The sequence below is a fragment of the Ambystoma mexicanum genome, chromosome 13 (assembly GCF_040938575.1).
Source record: "Ambystoma mexicanum isolate Mex_15411 chromosome 13, UKY_AmexF1_1, whole genome shotgun sequence".
Classification (NCBI taxonomy): domain Eukaryota; kingdom Metazoa; phylum Chordata; class Amphibia; order Caudata; family Ambystomatidae; genus Ambystoma; species Ambystoma mexicanum.
In genome coordinates this window covers 191,486,288-191,504,200 of record NC_090938.1, presented here as the reverse complement: position 1 = coordinate 191,504,200, position 17,913 = coordinate 191,486,288, and the positions used below count along the sequence as shown (strand labels likewise).

Below are 17,913 nucleotides of genomic sequence, written 5' to 3'. Positions count from 1 at the left end.
GCATGATGAGGTGGTTACTGGTATTTATTATCTTCATACACACATTATTAGCATCAGGCTTTATAACACTATCTCAACATCATTGGCAGGAATATATATATATATTGATCCTTTGTCAACTCCTCTGGTCCAACAAGCAGTGAGCAGCACACTCTCCACAGGGTTAAAAAACACAGTCCAGATTTGTTTATTTTACGACCATTACTTTCTTTATTAGCTCCACAATGAGGAAGAAAATCACGGCATCCATATGATTATAATCTTATAATCCTCTCAAAACATGGCAATTCAATTTGCCAAAGCATTAACACGTTTAGCAGCTGCTTGTCGCTTGTTCGACCTGGGATGACATGTGTGCTGTGTAGGTTGGTAAGTCTATGCAAAGCCTCAAGTCTGTGGGTAGAGCGTTGGGCTGCCGTCTTGTTTGCTTGTTCGTAGCGCTTGTAGTCTTCTTAGCAGGAAGCCTCTGCTTCACATCTCGCGTTGGGATCTCCCGAGACTGCCGCGTGACTTCCTTGAAGTCCTTTACTCTACAGTGACTCTATACACAGCACCATTTTTGATAGTCCAGGAGATTGCGGCCAGCCATTAGGCACACCAATGGCTGTCCTCCTCTTTATTCTATTAATTTGATTTCCAGCCCTCCTTACTCGGTCTCTAATCCGATCCAAATTGATACTCGAGGGTTGGGCTCAGAGCTGCAAAGAAGATAATCAGGGTATTATATCAGTCTGCCACTCGAGTCAATGGTGTCCTGGGACTTGTCCAATTTGCGCTTATCTAGTCACTTAGATGCAGCGCATTCTGGTACATGTAGTCCTGCATGGGCTTTTGCATGGAGAGGGGAAGAGTTAATTCCGAGGAATGTAACCCTATGAACAGTGCTTTAAGTGGGCCAGGGCCTGCCGGGGCCGGGCCCCGCCAGTCTCCAAAAAGTGGGGCTGAGCCGGGGCCCTTCGGGGCCCCCGGTCCCACCACGCCATGGCAGGACGCATTACCCCGTCACGGCCGCAGCCGCGACGGGGGATGCGCCCGCCAGTTTAACGTTAGGCAAGTGGACAGAAGTGCCAGCCAGCCACAGCGTCACTGAGGCTGGCTGACACTTCTGTCAGTCATTATAACTTCACTGATACCCCCCATCTGAGGGGACATCAGGGAAGTTACAGTTCCTTTGTTTGCCCTCGCCAGGTCACTGACCCTCTGTGAACCTGCAGGCTCCATGATCTAATATGTAGATTAGATAACGGAGCCCGCGGGTTCCCAGAGGGTGAAAGAAGCCTTGGGCTCTGTGATCTCTGCTCAGAGCAGCGATCACTGAGCCCGAGGTGCCTGTCTCCTTTGGCAAATCTTTATAAAAGATTACTTGAACTGTGTACGTTTCAAGCCATCTTTTATAAACGTAGAAATATTTCTACGTTTATAAGATACGGCTTGAAACGTACGCAATTCAAGGCATATTTTATAAAGCTTTGTCGACGCACAAAGCCACCTTGGGTTTTGTCCGTCCTCAACACTTTATAAAAGATAGCTTGAATTGTGTACGTTTCAAACCATCTTTTATGAACATAGATATATGTTACAAATGTCTATGTTTATAAAAGGTGGCTTTAAAAGTACACAAACCGTAGTAAGGTAAGCACACAAGTGTGCGTAACTTACTATGGTTTGTGAACTTTCAAGCCACCTTTTATAAACATAGAAATATGTAAGATTGCTAGGTTTATAAAACAAGGCTTGGAAAATGCACAAACGATAGTAGTACACATACAACTATATAAATGCTCACATACATTTATATATTTGTTTGCGCACCCTACTATGATTTGTGCACTTTTAGGCCACACCCACAGTGGATGCCACTCCCCCAACGTGGACCCCCCTCAATTTCTTACCCCACTTAAAGCACTGCCTATGAAGGTTCAATCCAGGACAGGTCATTCTATTAAAACTTCTGAACTGAGTAAGGTATAGTGTATCTGGGTTATGTAGTTCTGTGTGGACTTCTGCTCCAAAGCTAAGCGGCACAGGGCATTCTAAAATATGTAGTCCTGTGAGACATTTGTATTGATTATTCTAGCATCCATTCTGAGGCTGTATCTAGCCAATGACAATTAATCTGACAAATAAAGCCCAGAAATGTCCCTGCAATGGTGTACCTGGACATATGAGGCTCGACCTTAGCCAGGGGAGCCGACTTATGAATTTCCCGGGGGGGGGCCCAAATACAGGAAGTGACATCACTGGCAGTTATATGACCGCAAATGTGCATGTAGTCGCCAACTTGGTGCAACGGCGCGCAGGGGTGGGGGCGCGTGCAGCGCAGAACAGTGGAAACATTGGCTAGCATGCACTGCATTTACTAAAGCCAAGTAAGAAGGAGATTTAAGCCGTCGAGTAGCATTCCGGTAAGCCATCACTGCCCCTACTCCACCGCGGGCTTGCACCCATGCTATCGGCAAACATATCCCACCCACCCACCTTACCATGCCCCACCTAACAGGACTGACATGCACCCCGGGCTTGCACTCATGCTATCAGAAAACATTTTCGCCCACCCCCTTAACCATGGCCCACCTCGCAGGACTGGTATTCACCCCGGGCTTGCACCCATGCTATCAGAAAACATTCCCGCCCACCCCTTAACCATGGCCCAGCTAACAGGACTGGCATGCACCCTGGGCTTGCACCCATTTGAAAAATAAAGTAAAAGAACACATTACATTTAAATACATATCTACAATACATACGAGATAATACACACAAATACATTTAATTTCATAGGACTCGTTTAATATCTTAAACAGACTCTATGCATAGGTGCCTTAAAGTTTCAAAGGACTTACTTCATAGACCTGATCTACTTATTCATTTCATCTTAATCATACCCTGCCAGGCCCCCACCACATCCCGGGTGTGCAAAAGATTGCAATGAACTCGTATAAAGACGCTACATAGAGAGGCAGCTGGCCAGCAGCAGGCAAGACTTTACAGCACTCCACAAGCGAGGCACATTCTATTAAAGTGACATAACTTTGATATTATTCATAGATGAGTATTTCAATTATATCTCTCTCATCCACAAGTAATATAAACCACCCTGCTCAGCATGTGCCCTTGAAGCGTGGACGGGGAATGCTCAGCGCAAATGTTAATTCCGTTTCATGCTCTTTCTCGGCCACCAAATGGCTGTAAAATGCCTGGGAGGGTGAAAGTAAACACACCCGGCTTTTACACCTTACTTTTGCACTTGGGTGCTTTGGTAAACGCCCAAATGTTTGCAGAATTAGATTGGCGGTCAGTTCCAAACTGAGCCACGCCCTGGACCCAACAGGAGATTGGCCAACTCACTGTGCCCAACTCCATGCTGGAAACACCCTGTGCCATTACTTGGTATAACAACACCGTCTGCCAGCACCAGACTGAGCAACATTTTGCCCAGTAACAGACTGAACAACTCCCTGTGACAAACAACAGACTGAACAACAGCCTGTGCCCAGCACCACAAAGGGCATGGAGGTATGCCCAGAAGCAGGTCTGTAAGTAACTCCAATCAAGCAATCCCACTAAGTCAGTGCCTTGTCTGGGATTCCCAAGGGAAGCCCTTATTTATATATTTTTATGGCAAGTTATAATCTGGATGATGAACCCTTGTATAACACCGCTCTCTTAGAATCCCCCTGACCCCACTGAGCCAAGAAGTAGATTTGTTTTGCAAAGGTAAAAGCTTTATTTGAAAAATTAAACAATATATATATATATATATATCACACTTCTATACATAAATTGATAATGGATAGCACACTTGTGAATATGAGCAGTAATCAGCAATAGGTAATCCTACAGTAGCACATTTCTTTACAATCAACGAGGAGTTGGTATAGGATGGATAAGGCAGCGAAAATACTTTTATGGTTTCAAGGGAAAAGCAATGAGGAATAAAATGCAGTACGGAAATAACTTGATATGATTTTAGCAAAAGATAGTATAATCACTTTTTCTCTGGCAATTCACCCCCCCTCCTATGCAATGTAAGAAATGGAAGGAGAGCACACATCCTTCAAGAATCCCAACAAAATGCAATACGAAACGCAGTTCCCCCCTAGCAAGCTTAGAGAAAACAGGTATGATTTTAAAACACAGGCCCAAAATGCTTTGAATGTGATGACAATGAAGAGAGAAATGTGCTAAAAATGTTTTTAATTCCCTCTAGTGGTTCAGGGTGGGTAATATCTAGTTTATATTAGCTCAGGCTCACTTTAGCAATGCTCTATGAGTAACTAGCAGGTTAAAACGAATTTTAGCAAAGAAAAGCAAGGAGCTGCTGATTTTTACACGTGGCTGAAATTGTGCAAAATGTCAAATTGCTGCAAATTTAATCGCGTGCGTCGAGCATAATTACAGAGGCACTATAAGGATTAGCAAGTCGGTTCTAGGTTCGTTGAAAAGCCTAGAATCTTAGCTTTAAGATAAAAGTTAAATTTCGCTCCTAGCACAAACGGTTCCGGAGATACAGATGATTTTGTGAAAGTAGTTTTTCGGATTTGAAATTTTAAAGCTCAGAATGACAGATGACAGTTTTCAGTTTTAAAGATGACAGAATTACACGATTCTAGGAGGCAGTTCTAATAGGCTAAAATAGTTTGGATTAGATTATTTTAAACTAAGAGATTGGTTTTGCACAGTGAGTACTCACACTATATTTTTGAAATAAGCTGTCAAGGTCTGGTCAGGTTGGACGGGACTTCGGCGGGTGGTTCTGAACAGCAGTCTGGTCTCTGGTTCTGCTCTCAGCACTGCACAGTTCTGGTCTCTCTGGATCTCTGGTCTCTCTGGATCTCTGGATCTCTGGGGGTTGATGGATTTGAAGTCTGGAGTCTCCCGGCAAAGCGTCCCGCAAGAAAGTGGAAAGTGAATCTCCCTACCTGTCCTGCACTGTCTGCTTTTATGTGTTTAGAAAGTGGGTGTGTGCGTGGCATAACTGAGCCTGCCCCTCTCTACTTGTCATTGGCCCAATTCTCCCCTCTCCCATGATTGGGGGAAGGAAATGGACTGTCATCATGATGAGGTCTGTTTATGGGTCAGAGGATCCTCCCCTGGTCAATTTGCCCACAAATCTATATTTGATTCAAATACATATTTCCCAGATACACAAGTGGTTGACATTACATGTACATATTACAGATGAATTAAGACAGGTCTCTGTTCAAGCCCCATGTTCCTGCGAGCTGGGATTCAGAAATGACAACATTTTGCACTTTTTGGTCGGTTTACCAATATCGGACATTTACCAAAAATTCCACAAATGTGCGCAAGGAGTATGGACATTAATTGATGAAGTGTCAGATTTTTAACATGCAGACATTTGTAGTAATAACTTATTTTCCGCTAGCAACCCCCCAGAATACCCCACAGGTTCCTAACACCTCTTAAAATGTGCATGGAAAAATCCCAAGAATAATGATATTATTTATATAATTTTGACCAGTCCGCTCTATGAGTTATCTATCTTTTTAAAATTATGCCCTGGTCAAAAGGGGTGTGGCTTCCCACATCACATGGTGGAATAACTGGTTTATCCACTTCCCCCAAGCTCAGCTGCTAGCAGAGGCACTGCCCCTCCCAGTTTCCCCCAAGAGGAAGCCATTTTACAACCCCCCCAATATAACATTTGCCTGAGCCCAGGACAGGGCTTTGTTCAACCTCCTGCAGTCTGCAGGTACCCCTCCCTTAATTCAATCAGAGAGGTGTCATCTCCTTTTGGCAGGGGCAGCAGGATGCAGCTAGGCCTGGGAAGAGTGGCTGAGCAGGTTTCTCCTGTCGGGGGTAGTCGTCAGGCAGAATTCAGCTAAATGTCACTTTAGTTCCCAGTTTAAATCAAACTTACAATTTTTACATATACATTAAATAATTACTTCCTTCAAGTCATTTCAGAATATAGTTTTACATTGTATCCACCTCTTAGCAAGTCTTTCCTTGGCCTGGTTTGGGTTCCTCTGTTCAGTTTTACACAAAAGTCTGGTGGTTTTAAAACGCCGGCTTTCTGATAGTGGTGAGTACCGGTATTGCATCCATTTTTGACATTAAGAAAATGAATTCCCCACAGTTCTGGGTTGCTTTTGGCAATGAGCATTGCCATTCCTAATGTTTCAGGCTACTGTGTGTGTAGCCCAATGGTGGTTTTAGGCAGTGCCCTCCTGTGCTCACAACATAGGCAAAAATGGGTGGCAGCCTATTCTTCATGTTTTCCCTGTGCACTCTCTGGGGAGTGTTGGCCATCATGATGTTTTCAATGCCAGTAACGCACAGTTTTATGGTAGGTCTTGGATGCATGGGTAAAAACATCCCACAGGTCGAGCCGCGCCATCCCTCACCCCTCTCACCTCCTCCCTCTCTCCCCTTCCCCCTCCCTCACCCTCTCCCCTCTTCCTTCCTCTCCCCTCCCGCTCCCTTTCCCCCTCCCCTCTCTCCTCATCCCTCTCCCCCTCTCCCTCCACTTCCTCCTTCCTCTCCCTCTGCCCCCTCTATCCCCCTCTCTCCCCTTCCCTCCCCTTCCCTCCCCTTCCCTCTCTCCCCTTTCCTTTTTCTCCCTCTCCCCCTCTCCCCTCCCTCGCCCTCCCTTTCCTCTCACTCGCCCATTTCTCCTCATCTCTCTCCCCCTCCCTCTCCCTCTCTCTCTCCCTCTCCACTTCCTCTCCCTCTACAGTCCCTTTTATCATTGGGCAATAATTGTATTTTCGCTGTGTTGCAACTAATCAACGATCCTCAACCTTGCGGAGATAAGCCTGCCATTCAGTCCACGTTACCTAAATTGGACAAGGAGGTGTATAATATACTTGTGTTTCCAATCTGTTTGGATCCATTCTGGTTTACTAGAGGTGTGGGGCCGATTGATTATTAGAAACCGATATTCATCCCTGGATCACTGGTGCCCCGGAAGTTGATTTGCCACAAGGGAACTCTGGAGATTTCCCGGTAGGCCTCAGCACTCTGGACCTCTTGTTTTGCATTTCCAAATTTTCCCGTAGGAAAAGGGTGGGGCTTGTTGAAAATGTGTGATATGGGGCCACTTTGAAAATTATTTCCAGGTACTCTTTTGTTTCCCAGTCCACCCCTGCTTGGAGGCACAGTTTGCAGAACTTTAAAAAAATATGTTAACATATATTTTTCATTATGATCAATATTTTAAACAATAAACAATAACATTTTTGAGTAAGGGTGCGATGGGAGGTCCGTAAATGAATAACAGTAATAACTATACATGCATATATAACTCATTTGTCTGGGCTCTGGATAAACACATCTTGGCTGGCTTGGTTTTCAAGATGGCTGACAATTTTAAACGCACAGTGGGACGATTTTCTTTTCACAGGAAAATTATTTGTACCACAAATAAATACATAAATAAATAAGTGAACAAAAAGGTGCAACACAACTATCAAGACAACAATTGAGTTAAGCACTCAATGCGGGTTTGAATCCCAGGGAGCTCACACAGGCGTGCACCTTTCTGTCAATACATTGGTGTGCACACTGGTCTAAAAGTCATATTTACAAAATATGCATTGATAAACGCACCCATACTGAGCTGCTGCTGTTTGTGACTTGGTCATGTTGTAATCACAGACTCTCAAAGTCTGGTGAACAGAAGACAGGCATTTTTAAGCGGTTGCCTGAATAGCTTTGATTTCGGCCGATTTAAAAAAAATCAGGGACATAAGCAAAGCCAGGAGTCCAGAAGACATAACTAAATAAAATCTTAGGTAGCCCATTCTTTTTGTGGTCATCATAAACTGCTAACTAGAGCATTTGTTTTAAAATCCCTCCCAGAGTGGTTAGAAACTCCCTTGCATGATACTGCTTTGCTGTGCACTGTAGCAGTGAGCACGCCGTTCCCCCTTAAACAAAAGAGGACCTGGCCTAATCCGACATTCTCTCGCTTTTACCTGGTCGGAGAGAAGTGATGCAGTATCGATGGAAAGGCCATTGATGCTACATCACTTGTCTCCGTTTGGGGGGGCTCAGCCCCGACTTGATTTTGCGGGGGGGGGGTGGGGGCCGGGCCCCGGAGCACCCCCCCCCCCCGTACTCGGCGCCCCTGACCTTAGTCATGTTGCCTGTACAGGGATGTAAATACAAAAACAAAAAAGTTATGTACGTAGTGTGTTACAAAACTACAAATACATGCATTCACACTTGGCTTAAAGTATTTCTCAGACTCACCAACCAGAAAGTTATTTTCAGAAAATGTGGTCAACCCCGCCATCTAGTGTCCATAATTTATACTACATTTGGTTTCCAAGTTGCAACGATTTATTTATTTTTCTCCCCCCCCCCCCCCGCCCTCAGAGTCACTCACCAACAATACTTTCCATTCTTTACCAGTGTCCACCACGTCTTTTTTCTAAGTCGGTCGTATAGCTAAATGACTTTCACGAGAAAACTCTGAACAGCACATTGGTGCACTGCATGATAGAATGGCTCCAGCAGTCCTTTGACCTGCTTGTCTACTGTGGAAGCAAGAGGTACTGATAAACTGGAAAGCTGGCTGGGTGAGATGTTGCACCCGACGCAGAGATCTGTGTAGAAGCATGGTCGAAGGTACAAATTTCTACAGGAATTTCATCATTCAGATTTTAATTATAATTAGGTAAAATTAATTCAGTTACCTCGCACCCTGTGAAGGGGCTAGAATTCACAGTAGAAAGAGCAATAGGTTAGGCTAGGTTAGTTTTCTTTTATACTCCAAGCATCATCAATAACAGTATGCAATATTATAGGTATGTTTATGTTGGACCCCATAGGGAGAGAATACTTTTTCAAGAGCCCTATAGCTTGGGGGCCGTTTGTAAAAGCTTCACATAACGTTTCCAAAAAAATAAATAAAAAATAGGCGGACTGTGAATTTTTAAAATGTTTTGTGCATCTTTTTCAAGGAGGGGCAACATTATTTGGTGGTCCCAAAACTTGCATCTTTCCCACTTATTTCGTGAAACAAAAGCTTCCTTTTAATTGCATCCCAAACAGCTGGAAGGACTTGCTCCAACAGATGACAAAGTCGTTGCTTTTGTTCTGAATCGCAATGGTTTTTAGGTTTGGTACAAGTCTACCCATTCAGGTCTTTACGATCTGCCCAAAAGCCTGAAAAATCTATGCGTTCCATCCACTGTGAATAATCTGTGGGGATGGGGGACATATTTGGAGTGCCTGCTTGGGTTCCTGGGTCTGTGTGTCTCCGGAACAACCTTTGTGCAGGCCAGACTCGCCTAATTGCACCTCCATCCACTGGCTATTGACTTTGGGGTAGATTGCCGAAACTGAGAGACTTGGGAGTCTGCGACAAGGCCAAAGGCCATGCTTTGGTCTTGGTGGCAATGGCTGGTCTGATGCAGGCACAACTGTGCCACTGGCTGTGGCCTCAGGGCACGTCGGGGAATGCACCAGGTGAAAGGGCTACTGGGCATGGCTCATGGGATCGCGGCGTAGGGACAATAAACTCTGCCCTACTATTGGGCAGTACTGCAAGCCATGGCCACAGAGCGCCTTCTGTGAATTGGAAGTTCTTTGGGCTGGGCTAAAGGCACTGTCCCAGTGAAGTAGCCTATGAACAAGGCTGTAGACAACCCCCGTGGGCTTAGAGGGTGGCTTCCTGACACAGAACCAACCCCATTCAAAGCAGCCACAGGACATAGCCATCTGTGACAGTGTGCACCTGAGGTAATTGGGGGCTCCAGGATCTGGGCCACAATACCTGGCCCTGTCTGTCAAAGTAGGTGCTTGGAGGGCAGCAGACCAAGTCCAGAGGGTCTTTCAGGAGATTTGGGGGATTCTCTGGGTAGGGCCACACCCCTGATCAGGCCAAAGTAGCCATTAGTCAAGCCCACAGGCCGCACCATTGTTGGCTGGGGATTCACAGTCAACGTAACCACTGGTCATTGCTGCACCCAATTCCCTGTACACACATTGGGTTGCCTAGGGGATTAGTCCTGCACCGATCAAAGTGTCTTCTGGGCAGGGTCAAATGCTTTATGTACGCAATGAGCACATTGGTTGGCCTTTGGGGTGCCCATGGGCATGGAAGTAGGCCATGACCCAATAAAGAAGATCCTACCTAGTTAGCAAGGTCCGTGTGACAGAATATAATTAAAAAAAAAGAAAACAAAACTGTTCTTGCAAAGAACAGCCAAAGAGCCTGGTGCTGACGACTAAGGAACCGGCACACGGCATGGAGGGGCAGCTGTAAACAGAGGTGGCTAGTAATGCAAAACAGCCCACTTGGACCGAAGCAACAGAGATTAAGCACCCAAGCCCCACAAACAGATAAGGCCAAGGAAAAGCAGAGCAAGAAAGGGCAGGCAACAGTTCCAGTCTAAAAGGAGGCAAGGTCCCGGATCAAGGATTGACATCATTCCAGCCCCGTGTTTATCACCAGAGTCACAGATTAACACCATTTCTTGGCACAAATCAATCCAGTAAGCAGCCCGAACCGCAATGCCACTCAACAGGTCTACAGAAGCCGGACATCAGGGCAATAACAAACAGAGCAACAGTCAGTCCTGGAGACGAACCAGAGTGCTCACAAGATGAGCACCAATGCCAGGTGATGACTTATGATCCATGGACTGAGACAAATGATCCAGCTGAAATGCCAAGGGGGTGGGGCGGGTAGAGTCCAGGCAATCAATATGCAGTCCAAGCGGAACCCAGCAATATCGGGTGGCCTAGCAGGCTTCCCCACTGGGACCCCGCAAAGCATCCCAAGCTGCTGCCAGAACACCAGTCCCAATAGCCTGCAATGCTGTAGCAGTCAAACTACACCAATAAAGCTACAATGTTTAGAAAAATGGTTTCTTACATTAAAACATTCCCAAAAGGTCCCCAAATTCTGCACGAGTGCTGGGATGTGGCTAACTCATATCCTCGCCACATTTGGTGAAGTTTCATAAACGAGTTTCAATGTTATGAAGGAAAAGGATTTAACGTTATCCTTCCTAAATGGTCATACAACCATAATGTCACAACCATGGCCATTATATATACATATACATACATACATGTTGGGGATGGACTTTTGTGATCTACAAATATATCTAATTGATATGGATGGCAGAGAGACTATATTTGTCATGGGCAATTTATAAGGTGCTACATGCCAATATCAGAACGCACTGATACTACTAGGGCCCGTCTGAGCACAACTCAAGTCCATTATGCAATCCACTCACCAACTAACTACATCTACTACCACGCGTCAGCAGTTCTAGATATTGGCATCACAATAAAATGCATCACTACATCTACAACCATATCCCCTCCCACGCATCCCAGTTTGTTTTTCCTCTCTGATTTCAGTCATTCCACAGTCAAATTTCTCTTTCCTATCACTTCATCCCCATCCTAACTAAGTTCTGGAAACACCCTGGCAGGGTCACAATATGCCAACGTTTGGCACAGGCAGGCACCATAAAACAACTACGGTGGTGATGCTCACAATATAAATATTGGATAACATAACATGTGCAAGACAGAAAAAGGCCTGGATTGTAGCCAGATAGTGGGATGGTGTGCTATTGAGATAGAGAGAAAGAAATATGGACAGGTAGCATGTAGGAGAAAGAGAGAAACAGGAAGATGGAGACCAAGAGAGAGAGGGAGTGGCACAATGTGGGAGACGGAGAGCAAGAGAGAGAGAGAGTGAATGAGTCACAGAGAGGGAGCTAAATAAAGAGAAAAGGGGGGAAACATTAATCTGAGAAGTGTAGGGAAGAAAGAGCGAGATCAAAAAAGAGAGAAGTTTGATAACTAAAAGGGGAGGCAATGAGAAAAAAGAAAGATAATATAGAAAGAAAGAGAATGAGGTGGAAAGACTAAACTGAGTAATATAGGAAAATAATGAAAAAGAAAGATATGAAGTTCAAGAACTAACGAGAGAGTGAATGTGAGAGAGACAGGGAGAAGCAGAGAAGTAGAGAGAGAAAGAAAGTAAGCGGTAGAAATTGGGGGGGAGGGGAGAGGGGCGGGAGAAGGAGAGGGGGTGACAGGAAGAGGGGGCTGAGAGGAGGAGGGGGCTGAGAGGAGGAGGGGGGTGAGAGGAAGAGGGGGGTGAGAGGAAGAGGGGGGTGAGAGGAAGAGGGGGGTGAGAGGAAGAGGGGGGTGAGAGGAAGAGGGGGGTGAGAGGAAGAGGGGGGTGAGAGGAAGAGGGGGGTGAGAGGAAGAGGGGGGTGAGAGGAAGAGGGGGGTGAGAGGAAGAGGGGGGCGAGAGGAAGAGGGGGGCGAGAGGAAGAGGGGGGCGAGAGGAAGAGGGGGGCGAGAGGAAGAGGGGGGCGAGAGGAAGAGGGGGGCGAGAGGAAGAGGGGGGCGAGAGGAAGAGGGGGGCGAGAGGAAGAGGGGGGCGAGAGGAAGAGGGGGGCGAGAGGGGGGTGAGAGGTAGAGTAGAGAGAGAAAGAGAGAGAGAGAGAGAGAGAGAGATGAGGGAAAACATTTAGAGGATTTCGTATAGTTTTAGATAGTATGACAACTTTTGGGAGAAATTAGGGAAAATGAAAAATAGGGGTGATAAACAGTTTTGATACCTACAAGGAAGATCTGGCATAAGGGTTGTGGGGTTAAACCCAGCCCCAGACCAAAAGGAAACTGCATTTGGCTCTGTTGAGCCTACAAACAAAGATAATTGAAAACACACAGATGACTGCTGAACTAGAAAGGCAGCATTTCATTTTCAACTGCCACATCAACATGCTCTTTCCCGAAGAACAACATTAAATGGGCCTTGTGCTGAAATGATAAGGTCCAAAACAGAGGACTACTTTCCACTGAATGTGCAACTTTGCAAAACCTGAAACAACTATCATGGACGTGTGTACAGGTTGCAGCCTAAAACAATGAACACATGGAGACCAAATCTCCCTTGCCAGAGTAATGTGAATATATCCTGATAGAAAAATGAACATTGATGGCAAGATGCAATTATATTAAAGACACAAAGAAGGACTGATGTTTGATGCAATTGTAATATTCAAAGTGCGACTTTTGTGCACGAAGAAAAACTGTTTAGCCCAAAATGACATTTCTCATGAGATTCGATGGCCCAAGCAATACCTGTCTTTCCCCGTTGTGTGAAAATCTCTTTGAAGTTTCTGAAAAGCCAACTTATGCTCCACTAAGGATTTTATATGATCAACAGGTGACGTCTGGGAAAAACAGTTTTCATTTAATGGGTTTAACTTTGAAAAATTCTTGAAAATAAAATCCAAGTTGTGGTCAGCTCAGAGACACAGATCACAGGTCTGATCCCAAGGGATTTCCCATGAGCATGGATGATGTGGCCATAGCCTCTGCTTTTCAAGATAAGCAAATTAAATCATCCATTAGTCTTTGATCGTGCAAGAATGTTGGACTTTATTAAAGGCTATGGTCAACACAAAAAGCAAATATCCAGAGCTCATATGGCGTGCAGAAAGGAAACCTAATGTGCCATTACAGTCAAGATATGCATATATGTTAGAGATTGCTGTTAGGTTAGATGGCAATCATATTTTGTTAATTTATTCAAGAACCATAGTTCACACTATAATGAGACAGATATCACTGCGAAGCTGATAAAAAGGCCTTTGTGTCGACACAACTCTCATAATTTGAGAACAGGAATTCCCAAATAAAACATGGGTTATTGCACTGGAGGAAATGTCACGGAACAGAAATTCAGGGAGGTGATAGCTTAATAAATTAGAGATCTGCAATTAAAATATCATGTTGAGAACTGTTATAATTTTTCAATAAAGCAGAAAACCCTTAATTTAGACCTGCAACAGTGTGCCGAAATGAGAGATGTTTCAATAAATCCAGCATGAGAGGAACTCAAATATATTTATACCGTTATGCTTAACTGGAAAGTATAATTATTTGCTATGTTAGAGTTTTTAATGGCAGCATTGAAATGTGTAAAACATGTAAATGCAGTGGGTGGCCTTATCCCTCCAAGAATTTGGGCTTGGCAACTGAATGGACCAATCATAAGAGAAGGGGATATGCTTAAATAAGGGGATGCAAGAAAGTTGTCCAATCAAAACCTATGACCAATGAGCTGGCATGTCATAATTTAGACATTTTTGTGAGTATAGTTTAAGATTCATAAGGGGATGCACAACCAAAATCATAAGGACTGCCTGAAACTAGCTGGGATGGAACTGCTGATGAGATTTTGGGAGGAAACCAGGAGCGGGGAAAGAGACAAAATAGATGGATTGAGCCTGGAGAATATCCATGACCGGTCTGGGATTCTGAGGGTCCCTGTTCAGTATCTGAGAGATGATCTAAGACTTGATGGCTTTGTTCCAGAGAGCAAACCCAGAAATATATATATGTAAGTTAACTTGTCCAACCCAAAACACGTCTTGTGGGGATTTGTGCAATATAATTATCCCTTTATTGATTGGGTGGGCCAGTTACAATAAATGCTTAGCATTTCATTAAACAATAATGTAAGTAATTCCCACATAGCCAAATTACGCAGAGCAATGTTGTTGATATGTGAAATTAACAACATCACTCCCACTGTGGAAAACATATATAGTTCATAAAGTAATTGAGTACTTCTATTCATTTTTGCCGTCCCAAAAAGGATGTGTGCATTAAATAAAAAACAAAATTCTCTACTGCATCCCATTCCCTTGAACCCTGCCTTAAAGCAGAGGGGTTCCAAATGATTAACTGAATACTTGGGTTTGTATACTGGGACAGAACAGTGTCTTCCCAAAGTAAAACAGAGGGCAGTCACCGATTTAAAAGCTTCCCTTCTAATGAAATGATGAAGCGGCTCCTAAGAGAAGGGAGATTATGCCTTGAATAGTGGTGAAAGAGAAAGGGTTTGAACTATAAATGAAAAGGGTGTGTTCTGAAATGTTTGTTGTGCTATGAGATCAGCAGCATTTATAAGAATGCAGTGCCAGTCAAAGTTCTTTGATCATTGAAAAATGTTACATGTCCTTTAAATTAAAACCTATGTGCCGACCTTGCCAGAGATTAAAATGCAGGTCACTGCATGTGTGAAATTGATTTTTGAAAATCCCAAAGTGCTACATGTTATTGAAAATAAATGCCATGCAGTTTTAGCGGGCAGTTAAATTGTTCCGTCATGTTAACGGTGCTGCAAACCTGTAGACTTTAAAAAGTATTTTGTGAATGACTCTCTTATCTGACATATACCTTAGACTCATGGTTCTATGTAATAGGGGTTCAAAAGAATCCAAAGAAGGAATTCTGTATATGATGCTTGATTAAAGAGTCTGATTTGTGTGATTCTAATCTAATTGGTGTTTTTTTTCCGTTTGTATGAAAAATGAACTGTTGGGTAAGAAAAGCCTTTGTGCCACAAAGAATTTGGCGTGTCGTTTAATGTTGCGTGAATAATATATTTTCCATAATAATTCATACATATAAATTCTTTCTATATACCAACCTGGTTCTTGGCTTACCATTGCTAAGGGGTGAGGGATCTACGTGGTTCTAGATGAGTCACAGACAGAACTATATTGAATTTAAAGGTCTGTTGGTGTCGCACTTGTGATTTGGGAGGGAAATACTTCCCTTTATTAATCATGGTCCCATAAATATACCTCACAGTGTAGTAAGGACATGTGGGTCCATTGAAGGTGGTCCATTGCTCAGAGATCTCACTGACACTACCCTCTGTGAATCACCCCACCAAGTAAATGACTGCACTTGCTAAACCAAAACAATGGCAGCGTGGCTCACACTTTAGTAAAGAGCGCAGCACACCTTCACTCTACTATGGGCATCCCGGCCCACACGCCCATCTTACCAATGTCGGAGTCATGAAGCAGCAGCTCTTGGCGATCCGTAGGGTGACCGCATACACATCCACACTCTTGTCAGTCTTTGCTTGGTGCAGCAGATTGTCCATGGCCAGGATAGTTCCCATCTGCCCAACTCCAGCACTAGAACAAAAATCCGGACCACCAGAAACCATTTGAAGAACTCTCAAAGGACAGTGGCAGTATAATGCAATTCAACCAAGCAGCAAAACAATCAGCCTGCTCCCAAATGCGTGATACCTGCACACTATATATAACAAAAAAAAAAGAGTGAAACCTAGAATGGATTCAGCGTGGAGGATGAGACCTGGCTGGTTCCAGGACACATGTGCTTGCAGATGTAATCTATCATGGCCAACCTCTATGTTCTGATGGGAAGACAACTCAGACAGCTTTGAAACCGCTCAATGCACAGATCTGTAACACCTATTCATGGTACATTCATGGTACAGAATTTGAAACCATCCACTATTGGTGGTTGTGGTCTTGGCTGGAAGGCAAGGGGCATCAAGTAATTCATCACAACACCAGCGATAGACAGCTGCTATATGTTAGACAGTTGGTGAATATTTGACTTTCAGCCCAGGGGGTTCCCTGAAGAGGTGGACCGGTCTATGTGAAAATGAAGAGATGACCCACAAATTGACAAGGGGGGTTCTGGGAGTCTCTCTGCCAGACATTAGTCCTGGTTACGAGAGACTTACCCAGAGTCTTTAGCTCACTATCTTTCACAGAGAAGAAATATCCCAAACATATCAGTCTTTGTCCTGCCATGGGGCAGTCCAGCACCGAAATGCTAGGCAATTCTCCTCTGAACAAGAGTACCAACAGCACCCCCAGACACGTGTTTCGGTCTGATTGGACCTCATCAGTAGGGAGGAGCTGTGCCTCTCTAAGAATTATTCTTAGTGAGCAAGGGGTCCGCGTCTGGATTCCCCTAGTAACTTAGGGTGAGACCCAAAGTTACTTAAATATGCAAATTGACAAGGGGGGTCCTGGGAGTCTCTCTGCCAGACATTAGTCCTGGTTACGAGAGACTTACCCAGAGTCTTTAGCTCACCATCTTTCACAGAGAAGAAATATCCCAAACATATCAGTCTTTGTCCTGCCCTGGGGCAGTCCAGCACCGAAATGCTAGGCAATTCTCCCCTGAACAAGAGTACCATCAGCATCCCCAGACACGTGTTTCGGTCTGGTTGGACCTCATCAGTAGGGAGGAGCTGTGCCTCTCTAAGAATAGTGAGCAAGGGGTCCGCGTCTGGATTCCCCTAGTAACTTAGGGTGAGACCCAAAGTTACTTGAATATGCAAATTGACAAGGGGGGGTCCTGGGAGTCTCTCTGCCAGACATTAGTCCTGGTTATGAGAGACTTACCCAGAGTCTTTAGCTCACTATCTTTCACAGAGAAGAAAGACATGCCGATGAAAGGCCGGTCAGGCAATGGCAGTCACATAAGATTAACTACGATTCCTCTATACCAGTCCTAATTGCCTTTTAGAAGCATTGACCCGTTAGCCACTGAAAGGCTAGTCAAGGGAAGTCAGTCGCTCACATGCTACTGCTGGTGCCATCACACGATTGCCATTATAGAGGTTTAAGCCTATGAGGAAATCTAATATCTCTCTCTCTTCCGGTCTGGGACAGGGTTCCTTTAGAGCCTGGAATCAGTAAATAAATAAACTGTGAGTCATCACTTTTCAGAATAACACCCCACTTTGATCAGGGGGCATTCTAATGTGGCTGGAGGGACTTTTGTGCAATGAGCTTTAATCTCACTGCCCGGATCAGCTTTCTATTGGCCTATATAACAATAGGACATGACCAAATGGCTGCCGGATAGGTATCTATGTGCCTTACTATGTGGGCTAGTGTGGATCAGACAAGTTAGTTAGTGCACCTGTACCTGTCAATTTCGAGCCCTGCTACTGACTTAGTGTGTTTCAAAAATGCATCTGTCACAAATGTTCCCAAAATTGCTGCTCAAATTAATTTGATGAAGAACGTCACATATTGTAAATTGCTAAAGGTAGGTCACTTTCTTTGGTACCCTGACCTACTATTTGCCTTAGTCCAACCCTGGGAC

At 44.5% G+C, this 17,913-nt stretch overlaps 1 protein-coding gene across 4 annotated transcripts in view; it reads right to left on the bottom strand.

Annotated features, from left to right (window-relative positions):
* LOC138521067 (receptor-type tyrosine-protein phosphatase V-like) overlaps positions 1 to 17,913 on the bottom strand; it is a 641,711-nt gene that overhangs the window by 13,184 nt on the left and 610,614 nt on the right. For all 4 annotated transcript variants that reach the window (XM_069633594.1, XM_069633592.1, XM_069633595.1 and 1 more), the window contains one exon: positions 15,818 to 15,953. In XM_069633594.1, coding sequence (XP_069489695.1) covers positions 15,818 to 15,953 — 136 coding nt within the window. The remainder of the gene's footprint in view (positions 1 to 15,817; positions 15,954 to 17,913) is intronic.